The following is a 21,824-nucleotide window of genomic DNA, read 5'->3' on the forward strand; positions in this document are numbered from 1 at the left end:
GCCCAAAAAGTAACATAATAGTCCCAAGTCTTCATTGCAAAGTTTGTTGCAAGGAGGAAATCAAGCTCATGATTATAGATAGATGAGTGCTAGTAATTATTAAATCGTCAAGATATACTAGAATGAACAAATGAATGTCGTGATGATGATAAGTAAATAGAGAGTGATCCACCTGTGAAGAGCTGAAGCCAAGTTGCAGCAAAGACTGAGTGAGCCGATGAAACCAAGCTCTTGGATTCTGCTTAAGTCCATAAAGAGACTTGTGTAGTTTACAAATAAGTTGAAAAGTGAGGTTTAATGAATCCAGGTGGTTGCTCCATGAAAACTTCCTCTTGTAGTCCCCATGCAAGAAGACGTTAGACACATCAAGCTGTTGGAGAGGCCAATCAAATTGAACAACATGTGCTAACACTATTCGAATGATGGAAGGCTTAATAACAGGGCTGAAAGTCTCGAAATAGTCGAGGCCATCTTGTTGTTGAAACCCTTTAGCCACAAGGCGAGCTTTAAATCTTTCAACTGAACCATTAGATTTTTGCTTCACTTTATAAAATGTTGTGGTTGGGAGGCCTAGGACATAAAGATCAGGTCTTGTTGGCCTACAGTGCCCGGAACTCCTCTAGCATGGCAGTTCTCAAATCAGCACACTTTACAATCTGAGTGAATGATAAGGGAGTTGTAGGAATCACTTGAGAATGCAAAGCACACAAGGGATGCTTGGTGGAGGAATATATTTGGTAGTCAAAAAAGTGTTTGGGACAATGATATTCTATCTTAACAAGGGTAAGCATAGGATGTGTAGAGGCAGGGTGACTAACACTCGAGGAGGAAATGGATTGGTTACCACTTGTAGGTTTTGGGGAGGGAGGCAAAATAGAATCTAAGGACAATGGGAGCTAAGTGGATCAGAAGTGAGTGGGTTGATTGGCATAGTTGTGTTGGGAAAAAGGGTAGTGAAATATGAGAGGAATGTTCAAATAATGAAGAAGAAGCATGATAAGATACCTGAGTAGTAGCAGCAGCAGTTGTAGTGAGAGTGCAACCTCCAGGATTTGACTCCATGACAAGTGGCCTTTGTAGGGATTGAGTGGAAGGCACAACCAGGGAAAATGTGTTCATCAAAGATCACATTCCTATTAAGATAGATACGATTAGTTGAGAGGTCTAAGCAGCGACCCTTATGATTTGAGCTATAATCTAAGAAGATGCATTTTTTAGAACGAAATAGCAATTTGTGGTCATTATAGGGTCTAATAAATGGATAGCAAGCACAACCAAAGACCTTGATTAATTTATAATCATGATCTTTGTGTAATAGTATTTGAAATGGAGATTTATTTTTCAAGACAGAAGTATTCAGGATCTTGTAGTCAAAATAACTATAGTCAAGCGAGCTGTTAATGTAAAATCTGATGAGTTGGGGTCAATATAATGAGTCCTCGGATATTAATTAACCAGCCGGAGCCGTCTCTCATAGAAGATTACATGGATATTCTTGCTTGGTCTTTGCTTCGAGAACAAATGAATACTATTTTGACGAAGAAATTGGTATCAATGGTTTGATTTTCAAAAAAAAAAAACAAGGGCAAAGCAATTTACGGTGGGTCAATGTTCTCGAATCCCTCAAAGTTTGGCATGGGTAGCCTATTTTGAAAGAAAGGAACTTGTTCTTTAATTCACATTATAAAAGTTGACGTCAATGAATCCATACATATTAGGCATATGGGGTGGCCAGCTGGTTGGTAGCGGCAGGCAGCTTATAAAAAGTACGTCTCATCGCCATTCCTCCAATAACCATTATTCCCACATTCATAATTATTCCTTACCCTTTCATTTTGTCCCATCAATTTCAGAAGAGATATTGGCAGGAAAATTAAAATGGGTAATCGTGCTGGGTTTATGATTTGGTGCTTGATTGCACTAGTACTTGCTGTTGATCTTAAGGCCACAACTGCAGAAACTTACATTGTTGGCGACGGAATGGAATGGGAGATACCTCCACTTGGCTCCATTGCCTACAGAACCTGGGCTCGTAGTAATGTTTTTGAACTTGGTGACACCATAGGTACGTAATTTTATTTATTTATTTATTTAATATTTATTTTTACTATCTAATTCGGCATGACCAATCAAGAGTCTCCAAAAGAGTTTTGAGGATTTTTAGTTCTATGTGCCGTTCCATCCCTCGATCCTCTTTTTTAGAACGTTCATCTATCGATATTGATCAATCAATAGAATGCACTTATTGTAACATGAATTGTTCCATTTTTAATCTGAAGTGATCTTGAGCTGATACGATAGTTTTTTTCCCGGGACCTAGATTATGATCTATTAATCCAGCTTGCTCTTTTTTCAGATGTTCCAACAATTTTGATGTTCACAATTATAATATATTTGTTTTGTTTTGTTAAATACTAGTACTGTCAAAAGCTATCTTCAATATATAGTCATTATTATTGTTATACTATGAATTAAATAACTAATTAAACTTAAATTTTTTAAATGGGTATTGCTATTATGCCACTCCAGTTATATTATTCATTTTGTCTTATTGATGTGGCACCATCACGTGATTTTATGTAGTTTATTAAAAAGAAAAAATTCAAAATAAAATAGTGTCTGTAAACACAAAAATAAAGAAACTGAAATTTAAATTCTCTACTATTTTCATATATGGTGTCACGTCAATGACATAAAATAAACAGTATAACTAAAATACCGCAGGATAGCATTTCTCTTTCAAAATAAGTACATTTTTCGATATGGACATACTTAGAGTCAAAGTCATGAGTTCGGAATTCCATGAGTATTAACTCGTCGCGTTTCACTAATATTCTACATGCAGTGTTCAACTGGACTGGGACGCACGATGTTGCTGAAGTGACTAAAGAAAATTACGACAACTGCACAGGCACTGACGCCATTGATCTGAGACAAACAAGCCCAGCAAATTTCACTTTAACGACGAACAGCACTCGCTACTTCATCTGCACAATTAGCAACCACTGCGACCTCGGCCAAAAGGTGACCATCAATATCGGAGATCAGTGGAGCTCAGCTTCATCTCTGGCTGTTGGTGCTCTTTCTGCAATTCTCTCCACCATCGCCATCTCTTTCTTGACATTTTTCTGAAGCTTTCATTAAGATATAAACTATTCATGATGTGATCATTAGTGCAGTCTTTTCTTTTTGTTTCTTTTTGTGGTTTGTTTTTTGTTAAGAAAATTGTATGTTGTTCTTGTAGTCTGGAGCACGTCACGAATCATATACCATATATTGGATTGATAAGTAATTACAAAAATGGAGATGATCACAGCTCATTTGATTCCCGAACTTATTATTTAATTATGGAAAATGATTCATACAGGTGTACAAGTTGCACGCGCACGTGTCCTTTAAAAAAATATGACTAAGAAAAAATTAATAATTTTTTTTTCAAAAGACTTATGCGAGACATTTCTAACTAAACTTGTAACGTCTCAATCTCGAAAATCCAGAGAGTTAACTCCTGTTACCTGATAATCAACTTTAACATTAATGCTAATATATTCTCCAAATCCAAATATATACTTCTAAAGACTCCAAATCAAACATAAATTCATCTAATTTGATTAACTACACATACTCATCTATCGAATCTTCAATACAATAAACCAGATAAAATAGGTCAACTACTTCACATATCCCAAATAACATAATAAAATGAACCAGAGTTTACATAAATCTCCATAAACCATCTTTAAATATCCATTTACTGAATAAAATAAACCCCCCAACATAAATAATACCCTGAGGTACTCAATTACTATGCTCGGTTAATCTTGCCCGCGCACGCCATTATTGATCCTTAGCTGAACCATCAAAGTCATCTGAAATATTGTGAAGATAAATGGATGAGTTACCAACAACTCATTAAGCAGAGAACATATACTAGTATGTAAACATTATCATTTACAGAGTTCAGAATACAGAACAAAACGTTTACTTTTAAAATGCAGAATCAGAAATATGTTATCAAAATATCAAAATGAAATTTTTAGAAAACATTCTTATTCAAAAATATCCTTTGGCATATCAAAATTTGATATATCATCTTCATATCATATCTAATCATCACATCGAGACAGAGACTATGTTTAACTCCGCAGTAGAGTTATAAACCACCATTATACCCGTGACGAAAATATATACCATTATTATACCTGTGGAAGGGTCATATACCACTATTATACCCGTGGCAGGGCCTTAACGGAACTAATTAGAAACAGAATCAAAATCATATCATAATCAGATATCGAATCAGAATATCAAATCAAAGGTTTTCAAATGCCATATCATATCAAATAGAGTACAAAACAGATTCAGATCATTCTCGCATTTTCATAAACAGAGCCAAAGCATCTTCATAAACCATACACAAATTCTCATATTTTCTTAATCGCTCTTTTTTCATAATTCAGAAACTGAATACCAACAAAAACTTGCTTATGTCTACACCAGTCATGACAAAAATACTTTCTCTTTATACAGATTTCATGAGTATGCAGAACACATATTTAAGGTTGTTTTTAGATTTCTTTTCAAAACAAACATGCATATTTTCAAAATCAACCTCAATCATTTTCTTTTATACAAAATCTAGTATAGGAATCCCGCTTAACTGACTCTTGCAATGTGTTATCTAAGTCTTGAGTCCGACCTCTAATATTTCATCACCTAAATCAGAAAAATATTCACTGAGTTTTAATAATCGAAACGCACCACGACTAACTCTATTAACTAATCCCGTACAAGAACTTGTCAAACCAAAATAGTCATGTAACTCAACTCATGCAGCCACACACACGTCAAGTGAACAACCATACTTCCGAGTTAACCAACTTACTCCCGACATGTCCCAAAATCAAATACTCAAGAACAAGTAACTACCATCCAACTCAAACTATCAACTCCAAAAGTAACTTATAAACCCACCATAACTACCGTCCAACTCAAACTATCAATATATAAACCCCAACACAGCCCACATCTAGCTCAAAACAACCAACCAGTAACTCTGGACAATCACATAACTCCATACTGCAACACAACCCCGAACAGTCACATAATAACCCAAACAACCAACAACTTCACCAATCAGCAGCAAATAAACCCGAACCTTCACATATCAATCCAACAACCAACACATTAATCCCACCTGCAACACAAACAGCCTCAATCTCAAACTCAACACAAACACCAATAACACTACCACAAATCAACACCAAAACTTCGAATAATTCAAGGCTTAATCATACAAATATACCATCACAGTAGTACATTGCAAAGAGGGGAGAAATTTACGATACCTAATTTCGTGCGCTGCCTAGAGATGAAATTATCTCTTTGTGATCCACCTACAATGTCAAAAGTTAGGTTTATTCAGTGGAAAACACGTTGCAGTAAGGCTAAACTTTGAATACTCATTAGAGAGGAAAATACCTTGGCGGCAAGAGGGGTGGGCCTTTGTCTGTCATATCACCAAAAATAAAGAGGGAGGATTTGGTGTTGGCAGTATACGGAGGTGTTTGCTCGTGGTGTAGGGCTCTTGGGCAGCGACAGAGACAGACAATAAGGGGGTAGTACACGGTAATGCCTAAACTGCAGAGACGCGCAACGTGGAGGTTGATCTGCAAAGAGCTTGAAAGGGAGAAATCGGAGTGGTTGTGTGTGTGGGTATGAACGGGAAACAGAGAGTGAGAGAAAAATCTAGAAATTAAAAGGAAAGGGGAAAAGGATTACCAGTGTGAAGAATGAAGAAGGGTCAACCGGCAATGACCCTTGATGGTGGTGGTGCACGGCGTGGTGGCAGAGAGAGTATTCTGTGCGTGAAGGAGAAAATTATGTGAGTGAGAGTATGAGTGTGTGCATGAGTGAGGGTGAGAGTGAGAGGAGAGACTTAGGCTACGTTTGGGTAGCCAACATACCTCAACACTATCCAAGTATTCTCGTATTATTGGAAATACTCCACATGCCAAATACAATAAACCATCTTCATACCAAAATCTTTTCAAAAATCACTATAATATTTATCATTATTATATATAAATAAAAATTAAAATCAATAATATTTATCATTATTATATATAAATAAAAAATAAAATCACTATAATATTTATCACTATTAAATATAAATAAAAAATAAAATCACTATAATATTTATCACTATTATATATAAATAAAAAATAAAATCACTATAATATATAAATAAATAAATAAATATTTATCACTATAATATTTATCACTATTAAATATAAATAAAAAATAAAATCACTATAATATTTTTCACTATTAAATATAAATAAAAAATAAAATCAATATAATATATAAATAAAAAATAAAATCAATATAATATATAAATAAAAAATAAAATCACTATAATATTTATCACTATTATATATAAATAAAAAATAAAATCACTATAATATTTATCTCTATTATATATAAATAAATAAAATAAAATCACTATAATATTTATCACTATTATATATAAATAAAAAATAAAATCACTATAATATATAAATAAATAAATAAATAAAATCACTATAATATTTATCACTATTATATATAAATAAAAAATAAAATCACTATAATATTTATCACTATTAAATATAAATAAAAAATAAAATCACTATAATATTTATCACTATTAAATATAAATAAAAAATAAAATCACTATAATATTTTTCACTATTAAATATATAAAAAAATCAGTATAATATATAAATAAAAAATAAAATCAATATAATATATAAATAAAAAATAAAATCACTATAATATTTATCACTATTATATATAAATAAAATGTGATCTGCTCTTAGAGAGAGTATAGTCCATTGATCAAAGCATTCTTATTGGATTAGCTAAAAGCTAAATTCAATGAGTATTTAGCTATTAGAGAGTAAAATATACTCACATTGGATTAGCCAAATTTTAAATATTTAGAATTTAGCTACATTGACTTTCAAAATTTTTTTTAAAATTTGAAAGTTACTATATATACATCAAATACATATTTTATTAATTATTTTTCTCTCATTTTCTTTCTATTACATATTTTATCAATTGATATATTAATTTGAGTTAGTGATATATCAATTTAATAAGAATATGATTATTAATTAATATATAGTAGGTAAAATAATAATATATGATAAGATTAAATAAATTAATAATTAAAAAAATTAAATATTTTTGAAATTATTAGTTATTCATTACTATATAATGAATAAATATATAATCTAATGTGAATATTTGATGTGAATAATTAAAATCGAATTTATCTTATATTATTTTATTATTATATAATGAAAAAATAGTTATTCTAATATAAAGATTTATATGAATGGAATAGTCAAAAGTTAAATTTTTCTTATATTCATAAAAAATATCTTTTAAGTTTGACTAATCTAATGAAAGTGCTACAAGAGATGTGAAATAGGAATTGCTATAGACGTGGAAGGTTTCTATCGGGGTGGAGGGATTTTCGGGTTGCAAAAAAACTGAAGGAAAGAGAAGAACTCGAAAAAAAAAAAACTGAAATCGGAGGGGGAAACATACCTAAACAGCGTCGTTTGGAACTTCAAAGCTGAGTCTCCCGTGGGCCTGGGCATGGGCCTACGTCTGGGCTTGGATTTGGGTCCGAGTACTACAAAACCAAACGAGATTTATCTTGTCTAGATTTATTATTATATGTGAGATTTATCTTGTTATGTTTGTTTAGCTGGTTTTGGGATTGTATCCTTGATTATTGACGACCAAGTGGCATCATGCGTACGTACAGATCAGACGTTTGTTTTTCATCATCATCAAAATAAGATTTTAAAACAAAAAAAAAAAAAAAAAAGACTATACCCATATTGTATACGTACCCTCTACAGTACTTTCCAAGCTATTATTCGATCCCATCGACATAACGTAAATTTGACGCCGTTTTGAGCCACAAATATCCTTAATATGAACAACAGTACCCTTTTATTAGTCTTATATAGAATGAATCGCACACACGCATACATATATATATATATATATATATATATATGACAAGTTTGAATGTGATAAAGTCTTGGTTTTGGCTTTGCTTTCATGATTTTCATTGGAGAAGCCGCGTGTCCTCCTAGCCTGCCATTTTAGAATAATATTATTGTGTCATGAAAGGGAATTGGACCCAACGGACCATATATGTACATTTTCTCTTCTTCACACTAAGTAATATTAAAAGAAGAAAAAAAAGACGAACAAACCATATTATTCAGAAGGAGAATGATTGAATAGACAAGTACGTAACAACATGACTTTCATGACAAATTACAACAACCATAATACGAAAATTATTCTCCACTTCTACAATTCCAGATATTCAAATATGTAACATGAGTTTCCTCCCATGGTGTATGCGTTACGGCTACGGCCACCGGCCCGATGAGGCCGATCAAGTACTGACAATGTTGACTTGAGTAATGCAAAATTAATTGGTGAGTCTCGATTTGAATCATTATGTTGAATAAAATTAAAGAACGAGTGGAGTTCCTGTACAAAAATAAAATATTGGGATAGAAAAATGCTTCGAAAGTACTAGTCTTGAGATTTCTCCTTAATTATGAGTAAATAGGAGCCTCACACGACTTGATCAGAACTCCTTGAGAATGATAAATAGCACTCATGATGATCCATAAGCTTAATTGGTTCCTGGAGAACTAACACTAGTAGGTTTTTTTTCTCAGCTAACAGTAGTTTTTATTTATTTTTTATTTATATACCTTGTTATTAGTACTTTGAAAATTGATAAATATTTTTCTTATCATAAATTCGGATCGACATCCTTAATTATACTTACTATATGTGACATGTTTTAAGTGGTCACTATTAAGTAATTAATATATATATAAAACCATCTAAAATCTGCTGCTACAACAAACATGACAGATCTAAGATCTAGAATAAAGACTGAAATATATCCAAGTCTAACATAAGGCAGCAATTATCCAGCCCAATTTCTTAGGAAAAAAATCATTACAGCCCATGACCAAGTTCGCCATACCCCCTTGGCCCCATTCTTTTCAGGCTTTGCTGGGCTAGCTTAGTCGTTGAATCTGTATTATATTTCGGTTGATTTGTTTATTACCAGTGTGGGGGCGAGAATATTCAAAATCAAACTGGGTACGTTGCTTGCATGTTTGAATACATATATAATAATCTATTCCGTTGGTCTTTCTTCAGCCATATTCATGAATGAGCCCTTTGAATGGACCAGGCTTCAGCCACGTTGTGCGCGGCCTGGTCCAACTGCATGCATGCGTGTATTTGTTCGACTCCAAGAGCAGCACGTAATTAAAGGACTGGAGAATGGTCCGAACCAAGCATCATGTTTTTCTCTTTTTTAAATTTTCTTTTGCAAAAGCCCTACGTAACTTCACAGCTATATATACCCATTAACACCATCTCTCTTCTATACATATAATATCCATATCCAAAACCATATACAATTCTCATCATCTCGCATAGAGAAACTTTTACAGATCAAGAGTACAAGAACATTTTTAGAGGGAACACAGAGCAAAATGGGCAGCCGCATGAATATGATCATCGGGTGCTTGATCGTTGTGGTGACTTTAGTGCATATTAATGGTGCAAGTGCTGCAACAGTAACCTCGGCAGGAGATTATAAGGTTGGAGACAGCCTTGGGTGGGATGTTCCCCCAAACACCTCCTATTACGCCGACTGGGCTAGCACCCAGACTTTCTTCCTTGGTGACAAATTCTGTAAGCATTATTCCTCATCGCCTTTTATTTCTATCCTTGGACCATGCATGTCATGTCTATATATTCAGTTTCGAAAATGATTTCATGCCCAGACTCAATGTTTTGTGCAAAACTTATTTCTCATTTCAAGTGGATTTCACTTTTTTTTTTAAAGAATTTTTGCATAATTATTAACGTACGTTGTTTTGATCAAACCTGCATGAAACTTTTCCTTTCAACTGAGTCGATCATTAGTGGTTAGTATTTTTTAATAAGATTAGGCTTTAAAAATCATTTATTGGGTTTTTTTTTTCCCCTCAAAATATGAACAGTTTTCAACTGGACGGGGACGCACAATTTGGCGGAAGTATCAAAGGCTGATTATGATAACTGCACCAAGGTTTCAAGTTACATTGGCAGCCCAGTCACCTACACTCCTCAATCAACCGGTTCTTACTACTTCATCTGCACCGTGAATGACCACTGTGAAAGAGGTCAAAAACTGGCTCTCACCATTTCAGCCCCAAACTTCACCACCGTCAGTGAGTCCCGGCAGAACCGCCCATCTCCTCCGCTTCATCGCTCACCGTTGGTGCCTTATTTGCTGTGCTCTCCACCGCAGCCATCTCTTTCCAGACTTACATGATGATCTAAATGTTCCCCACACTATAGCTAGCAGATATATATATATTCTTCATCATATGTACGATCGAATAAATTATGTATTCTATTTCCCGATTATTTATGTTAATAAATTAAAACAGTTCTTTACATATCATGGATATCGATGCATGGCTTTGTCTCGAAGATGCACTGTGTCAATTAATTACTATTTTCTAGCGCTAGCTAATTAGCCTATATAGCTCTTGAAGATTCAGTTCGTGGAAGTTAATGTAGCAATATTATTGGAGTACACACGTATATAATCGATTCAATATCCTCTCAAATTCTTAGAATATCCTACTCATAATATATTCACTTTCGTGGACTCTTTCAAGTCCACGATTGTTTTACAATTAATAAGCAACAAACGAACCATTTTGATCGTGAGGCACGTCAAGATCTTGACGCAGGTACTTGATGAAATCATTATGCTTTTAGAATAACAAAAATTATATTCATCGTCCCTATATCACATTTTTTTTTCTTTTTATTTGTTCTCTCAATAGATGTGTGATATAGGGTTGCTGAATAGAAAAACTCTAAAAATAATTATCTAATGGATAGAGTTTTCCTATGAATTGAGTTAGAGGAAACCGTATATTAAAGAGAAATGATTTAACATCTCATAAACTGACGTGACTTGATGTATTACGTTAGATTATAAACTTATTTTTATTGTAAAGTAAAACTAATATATCATATGAAATTATGTCAATTTATGAATTTATTTTTATGAGATTTCTTTGTGCCTGTAACATTTCTCTATATTAAATATGAAAATTTTTCTTAATCATTTGACAAATACATACACTTTTTGAAGTCCACTTAAAAAATGAGCATGTCCCTTCACTAAAAAAAAGGTGTGCTCGTTATATAGACACATTTCAATTTTTTAAATAGGTTAGAAGAAACTCTCTCTAATCCAGTCTCGAGGAAGGTTCTATACTTTCCTAATTACCAATTAATTAAGGCATGCCCAATTCTAGCTTCAACTGACAAATTGGCCGAGATATGGGCCTTGAAATAAATATAGATATAAGAGGCATGTTTATTTGAAATATATAGATGTACCATACAAACTTAAAAGAACTAAAGAGTACTCTATATATAAGTTATATTTGTAATTCTAAGGGGGTCATCACCAAAACGCCAAACGGTATATTCCTTAGAATGATACCCTCTCCATGGTAATGGTTCTCAAAAGGGGCGATGGTTGAGGAAGTGTCAAGAGACACAACTCTTTGATTTAGTCAAAATGTTGTATGATCACTTGTTCATAGTTGTGCCCTTTACCAACTATATATTGTCATACCAATGGTTGTGCCACTTATCAACCATTGCCTCATGGTCTATAAATAGGGACCATTTGTGCACAATGAATGCACTTGATCCCCCTTTGTCCATCACCAACTTGTGGAACAAATACTTTCACAAGCATGTCACCATATTATCGAATCTTTACCCAATTTTCATTCATCTTCGTTCTTCATAATTCTACAGTGGTATCAGAGTCTGGTCATGACAGAGAGAATATTTTCACGCATTGAGAAGACGATCAATAAACAAGTGCTTGGTTTAGCAACCACACTTGCATATTACAATCATCATCGAAGACTCTCGAATCCAAATGAAAAACTTTTCCAAATTACGATGTGAGGTCTTGAATATACTGGGAAGGGAAATACTCTAGCCACAAAGGGATTGCACAAAAAAAATCTCACAAACTGATGTGGATTGATGTGGTTCGTCAGAATATAAAGTTACTTTTATTGTAAAGTAGATCTAACAGATCAGATGAAACCACATTAATTTGTGGGATTACTTTTGTGTAATGTAGATGTAGCAGTACTCTACTAGGAATCTTCAAAATCTGGTAAGTAGTTATTATTCTAAAGAAAATTTTTGGCACATTTTTACACAAAGAAAAAACAGTGCATTTCCCATTTCACACACTGTTCCAGTCGGTCGCCAGAGCCACTCACAGCCACCGCGAGTTGAAAGTATTGAGGACACGTCAGAACCTTGGTCACCAAAACCATCTTTCCAGACATAAACCAAGACACCATTTTTTTTTTTTTTTAGAATCTGTGTCATCCTTGCGCGAGGAAGAAGGAGGAGAACAAATTAGTCGAAACAGTGCCGTTTCGACCAACAGGCAAGAAAATTCAATCTATTCTTGGCTAAATGCATTGTCGTTCAGCTAAGTGAAGAGAAAAACAACCAAAATTGTCATTTTGGCCAAGCCTGGGAAGTCAAACGTTGCAACGAACGACGCCATTTCTAGCAAGAGCCCAAACGACGCCGTTTCGAGAACATTAAAAGCCATCTGTAAGAAACAACACGACGTCGTTTCAGCCAAGCTGAACGACGACGTTTCATCTGGAACAAGCTCACCTCAAACGGCACGTATACAAGTCTTGTCACCAGCCCACTTCGCTAAAGCTCGTGGGTCATAAAGAACTGGCCCAAGCCCAAGTCACTAGCCCGTGAGCCGACCCATCATCTGCAGCTGCAAGCCAAGCCGCAAACGGAGAGAAGAAACAAGCCGCTGACTGTGCCGTTGACTGAGTTGTTGACCTTTCCGCTGACCACCGGTTTCTTCTCCTGGACCCAATTTAACCTAATTGACTCGGTTTTCTGAACCAATTCGGGCCAGTTTTGATATTTTGGGTCGTTCTGTGTCATTTCAAGATCGATTTAGTCCGTTCAAAAGCTATTGTGCTCCAAATTTCGTGCCCATTCATTATAGAGCACTTGTTGGTCGAGATTATTGCCAATAATTCTTTGGAAGGAGTGAAACATCAAGGAAAGCTCATGAGAATACTCAATCGGGGCATCATTTCCATTATTCTCCTTATTTAAAATATAATAGGAGAATTAAAAGACTGCCACCTTGGATTAAATCTAATGATTATTATTATTATTAAGTTTTTAATAATTTTATTTTCCCACAAGTGAACTATTGTATTTAATTTATTTACAATAAAATACATTTATTATTTTTGCATTTTTTGTTATTAATTTTTAAGATTTATTATTTATGTACTAAAGAAAATTATCGATCCCTCGAGAATAGAAAAACTGAATGGAAGAAATTTTAGGGCCTAAAAAAGGCATATAACTTTTCTTCTAACCCATAAAAAAACTTTATACACATTGACAACACAAAAACCAACAAAAAATGTAGAAAATGAGTCGAATGGAAGTGGAAGCAACTTACGGAGCAAAAATAAATAGAAAGAACACAATGCATAGGCAAAAATTTTAATTTTGCATTGTATGAATGATCATATCATTCCTCTCTTTGAAGATTATGAAACTGCCAAAGAAATTATGGATACAATTGAGACAAAGTATGGTTTAAGGTCGGATACTTATATACAGTTATTGGATAAGTATAACCGAACTTGCATGAAAGAGAATGATGATATTGGCGATCATGTGCATCAAATGGAATTAATTGCAAAAGAATAATATGATGATGGTCATCATCTCACTGATAAAATGCAAGTTATAACCATACTGAATAGTCTTCCTTCATTTTGGGATCATATTGTTACTTATTTAATATATAGTGAAAATAAAATAATAATGACATCACTTTCAGTACTTTTAGTACTTGAAGGAAAAATGATGAAGATGAGAAATAGAGATAGTGAATCATCCAATTTGATAATAGCTCAGGACAAATGTTCTACACAGAACAAGATAGACCCAAAATAGTTTAAGAAAAATAAATGGTTAAAAAAGAAGTAAAATAAATCATTTACTGGAAACCGTTTTAAATGTGAAAAAAATGGGCATTGCAAATCACAATGTCCTAATAAGAGAAAATGACAAGAAAACAAGAAATTTGTGATGACAGTATCAGAAGTAATGCTCGTGGAACCAGCGTCAGATTCATGATGGGTTGACTCTGCAGCAACAAAACATATATGCTAAAACCAAGAGCTGTTTGTCAAACTTGAAGAGAAACAAACAAGAGAGCACAAAGTGTGTATATCTTCGGGTAAGGTACATGTAAATTTAAAGTGAATGGTTTTATTATTTTACTTAGTAATGTATTATATGTACCTAGTATTCGTAGAAATTTAGTATTACTGCATGTACTATATCTAAAAGGCTACACAGTTAAATTTAAGTCTGGAACCGTTGTAATAAGTAAGGGTGATGTATCAGTGAAAGGTGTGAAAAATCACGATATGTATGTACTGAATGTGTATATTAATAAAGTATTTATTTTTTATTATTTGAATGTGTCTACTAATTGTGCATATTTATGGCATTTAAGATTAGGTCATATAAATAAAAATAAAATAATTAGAATATATAAAAGTACATTAATACCACAAATAAACCCAGATAATTTTGATATATGTGAATCATGTATCAAAGGAAACATAAGTAGCAAATTTTTTCCAAAAGTTGAAAATCCACATATTTATTTGAAATTATACATTTTGATATTTGTAGACCTTTTAAAACAAAACCCATAGAGGAATGGAGTACTTTATTACTTTCACTGATAATTATTCAAGATATGTTTATATCTACTTACTCAAACATAAATCTGAGGCAATTGAGAAATTTAAAAAATATAAAGTAGAAGTAGGAACTCAATTGGGTAGGCCTATTAAATGTTTGAATAGTGATAGAGGAGGTTAATTTGAAGCTTTGGATATTATCGCAAATTAAATGGTATAAGACATATTTATACTATGACATATAAGCCTAAAAAAATGACATTGTAGAAAGAAGAAATAGAACTATTTTGGATATGACGATATCAATTATGGCATATGTTGATCTACCAATATATTTTTAGGGTGAACCACTATCGAATGTGACATATATATTAAATAGAGTTGAAACCAAACCAAAACCTCTTACACCTTATGAGACATGGACGGGACATAAACTAGACTGAAGTAAACTCAAAATGCGGGGTTGTAAGGCACAAGTGCTTATCCCAAGGCAACTAAGGGATAAATTAAAAAGTAAAATCTGGGAATGCAGGTTTATTGGGTATTTAAAAAACTGAAATGACTACAAATTTTATCATTCTGATATAAAATTTATAGAAATTAGAGATGTCGTTTTCTTGAAAAATACAAACTTTGTTACTCCAGTTGATCATATAGATTTATTAAATGATCTAGAGAATCAGTAGATCTCCACTGAGTCTGAAAATGAAAATGCTAATATTATTCAGATACAAGATAATAAAAATAAAAGAAAATCAAATGAAAATCAATTTTTAGATATTGATGTTAGAGACAATGGGAGTAAAAGAACAAGACGACCATCGATAGTATTTCAAGTTCATTATTCATTAAATACTAGCTTGAAAATTTTAGAAAATGATCCTAAAAATCTTTCTGAGGCAATCAATAATGTCGATTCAGGCCATGAAAGATAAAATAAAATCGATAAAAAAAAATAATATTTGAGAGTTAACAGATCTTCCAAATGATAGAAAATTTATTGGTTACAAGTGGGTTTTTAGAAGAAAATTTAAAATTAATAGTAGTTTGGAAAGGTATAAAATAAGGTTAGTGGCTAAGGGATATACCCAACAACCAGTGTAAACCTTGTGGACACGTATTTGCCTATTGCGATCACATCCGTAAGGATTATCATGTCTATTGTTGCCATGATAAATTTAGAATTACATCAGTTAGATGTAAAGACAAATTTTCTTAATAGTGAATTAAAAAATGATATCTTTATGATTCAACCGAAATGATTTCAAATTAAAGGACATGAAAAAAAAGTCTTCATGTTGAAGAAATCACTATATGGACTTAAGCAATTTTCAAGATAGTGATACTTGAAGTTTCACCAAGCCATTTTGAAAATGGAAGTCCACTAGATCATTATGTATACATATGGAAAATGATAATAAAGTGACATTATTATCATTATATGTTGATGATATATTATTAGCAAATAATTGTCTAGATAGGATGAATAAAATAAAAGAATTCTTGTAATTTAAATATGAAATGAAAGACATAAGTGAAGTTGCATATGTTCTTGGTACAAGAATTTCAAGAGATAGAAATTCAACGATTTTATATTTAAATCAAGAAAAATATCTAGAAAAAAGTAATTAAAATATTTGATACAAAAAATTGTATACCCTTAAGTACACCTGTTTGCAAATGTCATGCTTTAAATAAATATATGTCTCCAAAAGATAAGGAGAAAATAAGCGAAATACTTAAAATTCTATATGCTCAAGTTGTGGGAAGCCTCATGTACGCCATGACAAATATGTGACTAGAAATTTGTCATGTAGTAGGATTGGTATGTAGATATCAATCCAATCTAGGTAAGAAACATTGGCAAGCAGTGAAGCATATGTTAAGGTATTTACAAGGTATCATAAATATAAAATTATGCTTTGGAATCAATGATATAAAATTAATAGTCTATAGTTATGCTGATTTTGGAAGTGATGTAAATGATAGAAAATCTACAAGTAGATATATATTTCTATTTGATGGAACAACAGTTTATTGATTAAGTAAGAAATAGGGTTGTGTTGCTAAGTTTACTATGGAAGCAGAATATATTGCTTATAGTACTGCAGTGAGTAATGTAGTGTGGATAAAATGCTTTATTAAAAGCTTAAATTTGGGTACGTCCATAGAACCAGTCAATGTGTTTTGTGATAATCAGTCTATCATCTTATTGATAAAAAGGGAAACATAGAGTTCCAAGAGAAAATACATTGATGTGCATTATCACTATATTTTGGATATAGTGGAGTGATATGAGATCAAGGTTGATTTTATTTCCTCAACCGAGATAGTAGCAAATCTGATGACCAAGGGATTGTCTCTGGAGAAATTTATAGCACATGTGACTAGAATGAAGTTAATAGATACCTAGATGAAACAACCTCATGGTCGATATACATAACTCAGGAAATTTTGGGGACACCTAGAAAAATGGAGTTATGATGATACCCAAATTAAAATTTTGATCATTTATAAAATCGTTTATAAGGTGATTAAGAAAAACCTTAGGAACGGTCTTAGGGTGAGTACTTGATAAAATTTCAATACAAATTGATTAACCAAATAATTGGTTGATCATTTGTAAAGTCACTAATAAGATTATTAGAGAAAGCCTCAGGAATAACTTCTAAAGAGAGTACTTAATGAAAATTTAGTGCAGATACATGTGTTGTGTATTCGGCTGAAGTCGCCAATTATGACAAGGATATTGATTATTGATTCAGTCACGGAGAATTGATGTCATTCACTAAATTTTTAGTGAAATGAAGTCACCCTTTATATGTGGTAAGTGGGAGCACATATGGTGGAGGGTGCGGTCAGATAAGGTAATGATAAAAGCGTGCACATGTAAAGGCTTGTCATGCTCTAACGCCAATCTATAAGAGTTTGCAAATGATAATTGAGTAGTGGAAAGTTTATATTGGTACCAAGGTAAAATACTCAACTGGATCATCACTATTTTGTGTGATTAAGTGGAAGATGTAATTCTAAAGGATGTGATCACGAAACGGTGTACCCTTTGGAATGACATTATCTCCATGGTGATGGTTCATATGGGGGTGATGGTGGAGGAAGTGTCAAGAGACACAACCCTTTGATTTAGTCAAAAGATTATGTCACTTGTTAATGGTTGTACCATTTGCCAACCATTGTCTTACCAATGGTTGTGCTCATTGCCAACCAATGTCTCATGGTCTATAAATAGAAATAATTTGTACACAATGGAGTGTCACCATATTGTCAAATCTTTGCCCAATTTTCGTTCATCTTCATTCTCTATAATTCTACACTATTGTCTCTTATAATACTTATAGCAAACACTCGTACTTAGAGTACTTTTTTTATTAATAAACAATACTACTCGAGCTATTTTACATTTGATACTTTTTACTAAGAGTAATGTTAGTTATAAGTCTTCAGTATATAAGTTTTGCACAAAATTTTTGTAAAAATATGGATTTCATAAAAAAAGAAAATATTTTTTTATATTTTTTCATGGTGATCCAATTTTTTATAAAGACAATATTAGGGCCACCAAGAAAAGTGCCCCATGCATTAATTGTATTGATAGTGCAAATTGCACTTTTATTTTCCTTTTTCAAATAGTTTTTAAACCTCTTAAAAAATTTTAAAAAATTCACAAACTCATTAAAAAATATGTTTTTAACCCTTAAGTAAAAAAAAAAAAAAAGGATTGGTCACTTTTGGAGGGCACCATTCTCGGTAGCCCAAGTATTTTTCTTTTAACAAAAGAACTATGCGGAGGTTTATCTATTTGAAATTTGAACAAATTTTTTTCTCTCTCTCTAAATGATTTCTCTACTACAAAATAGCTACTTACTTTTCTTTTAGGTAAAGAAGAAGATCACAACTACAGAAAAAGGATATTATCTCGATAACTCAAGATATAGAAAATACTATGAAAAGTAGTTTATCAACTTATTAGGGACATAAAACACACGTCTATGGTAACGGAAGATCACGCATTTTATGTAATGATTTTCACTCTTCAACTAAAAAACTTCGTATGTTTTGTGTTACCCTTTTTTCGCACAAGACTTAAAATCATTTTTCCTCCTTGCAAGAGGTGGGTTCCTACAAAAAAGTTGGGCTGGAACAAAATCAGATTTTCTCGGCCGCGTTATGTAGACCTTAAAAAAAAAAAAAAAAAAGAGCTGAATCCAGACCATGAAGTCAGGCCCAATCAACTCTCCCCACCCTCTCTCCCCCTTCTCTCTCTCTCTCTCTCTTATTTTTCGAGAACTGATACGGAGATTAAAATAAACTTACAAACTGATGTGATTTTATAAAATCTGTTAGATCTACTTTATAATAAAAGTAACTTTGTAATCTAACGTACCATATTAATTTGTGAGTTTATTTTTGTGTAATATCTTTGTAACTAAAGTATTTTCCTATTTTCCACTTTCTTCCTGTCTGACATGAATGAAAAATGAAAGATTTTCATCATCAATATGCAGTGACTAATGTTACCATACATATCTGGAATGAATTTCAAATAAGGAAAAGAGTCAATGCAGTTGGTGGATTTTTGAATTGCTTGTCATCATCGATTTGTTCAAGTAAACTTGTGACCAATCCTCTCCACAAATATCATAGGCTACTTCCATCAAGGAGTTAATGGTCATTGATGTTTTCATGGCCAGGATTCAATGTGGCCCCACAAGAACGCAATATTTAAGCTAAAACGAAAAGAGGGAGGCACCACTCCGTGAGAGGAGAAATTTCATCCATATCATCTCACTATCAAGCTATTTTCAAAATAATGGAGATGAGTGGCATGCAACTTTGTACGTTTTCAGTTTATGACTCTGGCTCTCAGTAGCCAATGGGTGCAAGCAATATGGAACTTATCATCACACTAAAAGGGGAGAGCACAGATACACCCAAGATAGGATAGGACAGCAGGACTTGAGGAGTCAGAGAGGAACATAACTACAGAAGAGGTATTGGCATAATCCATAAACAGTGTGAATAATATATACTTCCTGGCTGGAAACCCACTAATGATTTGTATCTGAGTTATAACCAAACGGTTTTGATAAGAATTTGGCTTAAACTTCTATAGTTTATAATTAAACAGTTTTGACAAGAATTCTTGGCTAAAAACCACCAATGATCAGAATAGTTTGAACATTTGCTTGTAGATCATATTTCAAAATCTGTTAACAGGATCTTCCAAATCCCAACTCCATGAATTGGATTTTTTTTTTCTTTTTGGTCCAATTGGATTGAACTCTCGCTGCTTTTTTAAGTTTTGATTGTGTTTAATTTACAGATTCAGGTAAATCTTACATGTTTTGAGGCAATCCGACAGATATGGATCTTAGTGTGTCAAAACTTATACTGTGCCTTGAATACTGATCAAGTTATATTTCTGTTCTAGAGAAGAATTTCATTATGAGTAATGCTAGATTCGATCAATATAGAAGCCCTATTAAACCATTCACCCGATTTCACTCTTAACTTACCAAGCAAGATTACAATTTGGTTTCCTTTCAACTCTTAACTGTCTCTCTAGATGTATGGTCCATGAGCCAAGGCTATCCATCAGTGGAGCAAAACAACAAGAAAATAAAATAAAGAATATTGGTAAGAGTCCTGTTTGGAGGAAACCCTACATACCATTAATATAACAAGACTTAATTTGCAAGATAAGTTTAAAATTAAGTTTCTTGCAAATTAAATCATTCCATGTCAGTGGTGTGGAGTGTATCTTTCTCACCAGCATGAAAATATAACTTTTGAATTGATATACTAAAAAATAGAGAAATAAAGAGATTTTTTTAACAAAATATAGAAAGAAACGTAACTAGAACATAAGTTTTATTTTTTTAATCTCGTGGAAAGGAGGGGACAAAATTTTAGCCAATGATCTTTCTTAACTAAAAATACACTCCAGTAATCTACCTTAATTTTCTGCGGAAAAAGACAGTAGAACGAGAAACACTCGAGACTCGAAATGAGGAAACAATCCAATGGTTGGAAGTATAACAGCTCTAACTACATTTTCTTTTTCTCTCTCTCTTTTTGAAAGGTCTCTAAACTCCACCAAATTCCTTGCCGAGAGATTTTGACATGAATACTTTAACCTTGGATACAAGGAGCTAGACAGCTATTAGCCTATATAAGTCTCATTTGAGCAAGCACTCCACCATCCACCCAACAAATAACCAACCAGGAAAAGTTCCAAGCAATTCGAGCAGGCCATCAACCCGGAAAAGAAACGATCAAAGACTTCTTCAGGTAAACCTGACACAGGTTCCACAGGGCACCAAATGTTCCTATCCAATCAACTGGATAAAATCAGTAGGTAACACTCCTTCCTACAAAGCCGGAAGAGACAATACTTCCACAGGTTCATCCCAAAGACAAATAACGTGTCAAATGGAAACCCCTGAACCATCTCCAACTAATGGGATATTTACCCACAGAAGCTTTCCAAATAATTCAAAATAGATCATATGAATTAGAAAGACTCGTTCCAATTTGTTTTATTCATCAGTTAAATATAAGGAAAGATAATGCATATAAGACCTGCGCCATTGCCACAGGGAACACAAGCCATTCATGTGCAGGTACACAAGTGTATACTGAGTCCATTTCTTTCGAGTCATATATTTCATATGTTCTGCCCACATCATTTATTTTCTGTTTCCCTCAAATCAGTGTATCAATTTATCTAGAAATCAACTATTTTATTCAATGAATGGGGTAAATTTGCAGTGTAAACTCTAAATTAGCTGCAATAATATCTGCTAGATGTTTGCAGGATGCAATGCCTTAAAACTACAAGCTATACTATTCTCCCATTTAGTCATTTAACTACTTGGA

General features: G+C 33.0%; 2 protein-coding genes across 3 annotated transcripts; both read left to right on the forward strand.

Annotated features, from left to right (window-relative positions):
• Window positions 1–1,637: 1,637 nt before the first annotated feature.
• On the forward strand, window positions 1,638–3,320 carry LOC121250003 (umecyanin-like). Of its 2 annotated transcripts, none has more exons than XM_041148905.1 (3): window positions 1,638–1,766; window positions 1,859–2,065; window positions 2,846–3,320. In XM_041148905.1, exons 1-3 carry the CDS (start codon window positions 1,700–1,702, stop codon window positions 3,130–3,132), a joined length of 561 nt encoding a protein of 186 aa, XP_041004839.1. In that variant the 5' UTR covers window positions 1,638–1,699; the 3' UTR covers window positions 3,133–3,320. The 2 variants fall into 2 exon arrangements, with proteins under 2 accessions (XP_041004839.1, XP_041004840.1); XM_041148906.1 differs by having other exon boundaries at window positions 1,650–1,766; window positions 1,869–2,065.
• A 6,162-nt stretch (window positions 3,321–9,482) lies between these two features.
• On the forward strand, window positions 9,483–10,478 carry LOC121250005 (umecyanin-like). Its single transcript, XM_041148908.1, has 2 exons — window positions 9,483–9,801; window positions 10,113–10,478. The coding sequence occupies exons 1-2, from the start codon at window positions 9,600–9,602 to the stop codon at window positions 10,424–10,426; spliced, it is 516 nt and encodes a 171-aa protein (XP_041004842.1). The 5' UTR covers window positions 9,483–9,599; the 3' UTR covers window positions 10,427–10,478.
• The last annotated feature ends 11,346 nt before the right edge of the window (window positions 10,479–21,824 follow it).

The sequence above is a fragment of the Juglans microcarpa x Juglans regia genome, chromosome 2D (genome assembly GCF_004785595.1).
Source record: "Juglans microcarpa x Juglans regia isolate MS1-56 chromosome 2D, Jm3101_v1.0, whole genome shotgun sequence".
Classification (NCBI taxonomy): domain Eukaryota; kingdom Viridiplantae; phylum Streptophyta; class Magnoliopsida; order Fagales; family Juglandaceae; genus Juglans; species Juglans microcarpa x Juglans regia.

What these genes read in the sequence shown, in the direction of transcription:
- LOC121250003 (XM_041148905.1), top strand. Translation starts at nt 1,700, where the DNA reads ATGAATCCATACATATTAGGCATATGGGGTGGCCAGCTGGTTGGTAGC. An exon ending in CGGCAGGCAGCTTATAAAAA is followed by an intron (nt 1,767 to 1,858) that starts GTACGTCTCATC and finishes ATTTCAGAAGAG; the next exon opens with ATATTGGCAGGAAAATTAAA. An exon ending in TGAACTTGGTGACACCATAG is followed by an intron (nt 2,066 to 2,845) that starts GTACGTAATTTT and finishes TTCTACATGCAG; the next exon opens with TGTTCAACTGGACTGGGACG.
- LOC121250005 (XM_041148908.1), top strand. Translation starts at nt 9,600, where the DNA reads ATGGGCAGCCGCATGAATATGATCATCGGGTGCTTGATCGTTGTGGTG. An exon ending in CTTCCTTGGTGACAAATTCT is followed by an intron (nt 9,802 to 10,112) that starts GTAAGCATTATT and finishes AAATATGAACAG; the next exon opens with TTTTCAACTGGACGGGGACG.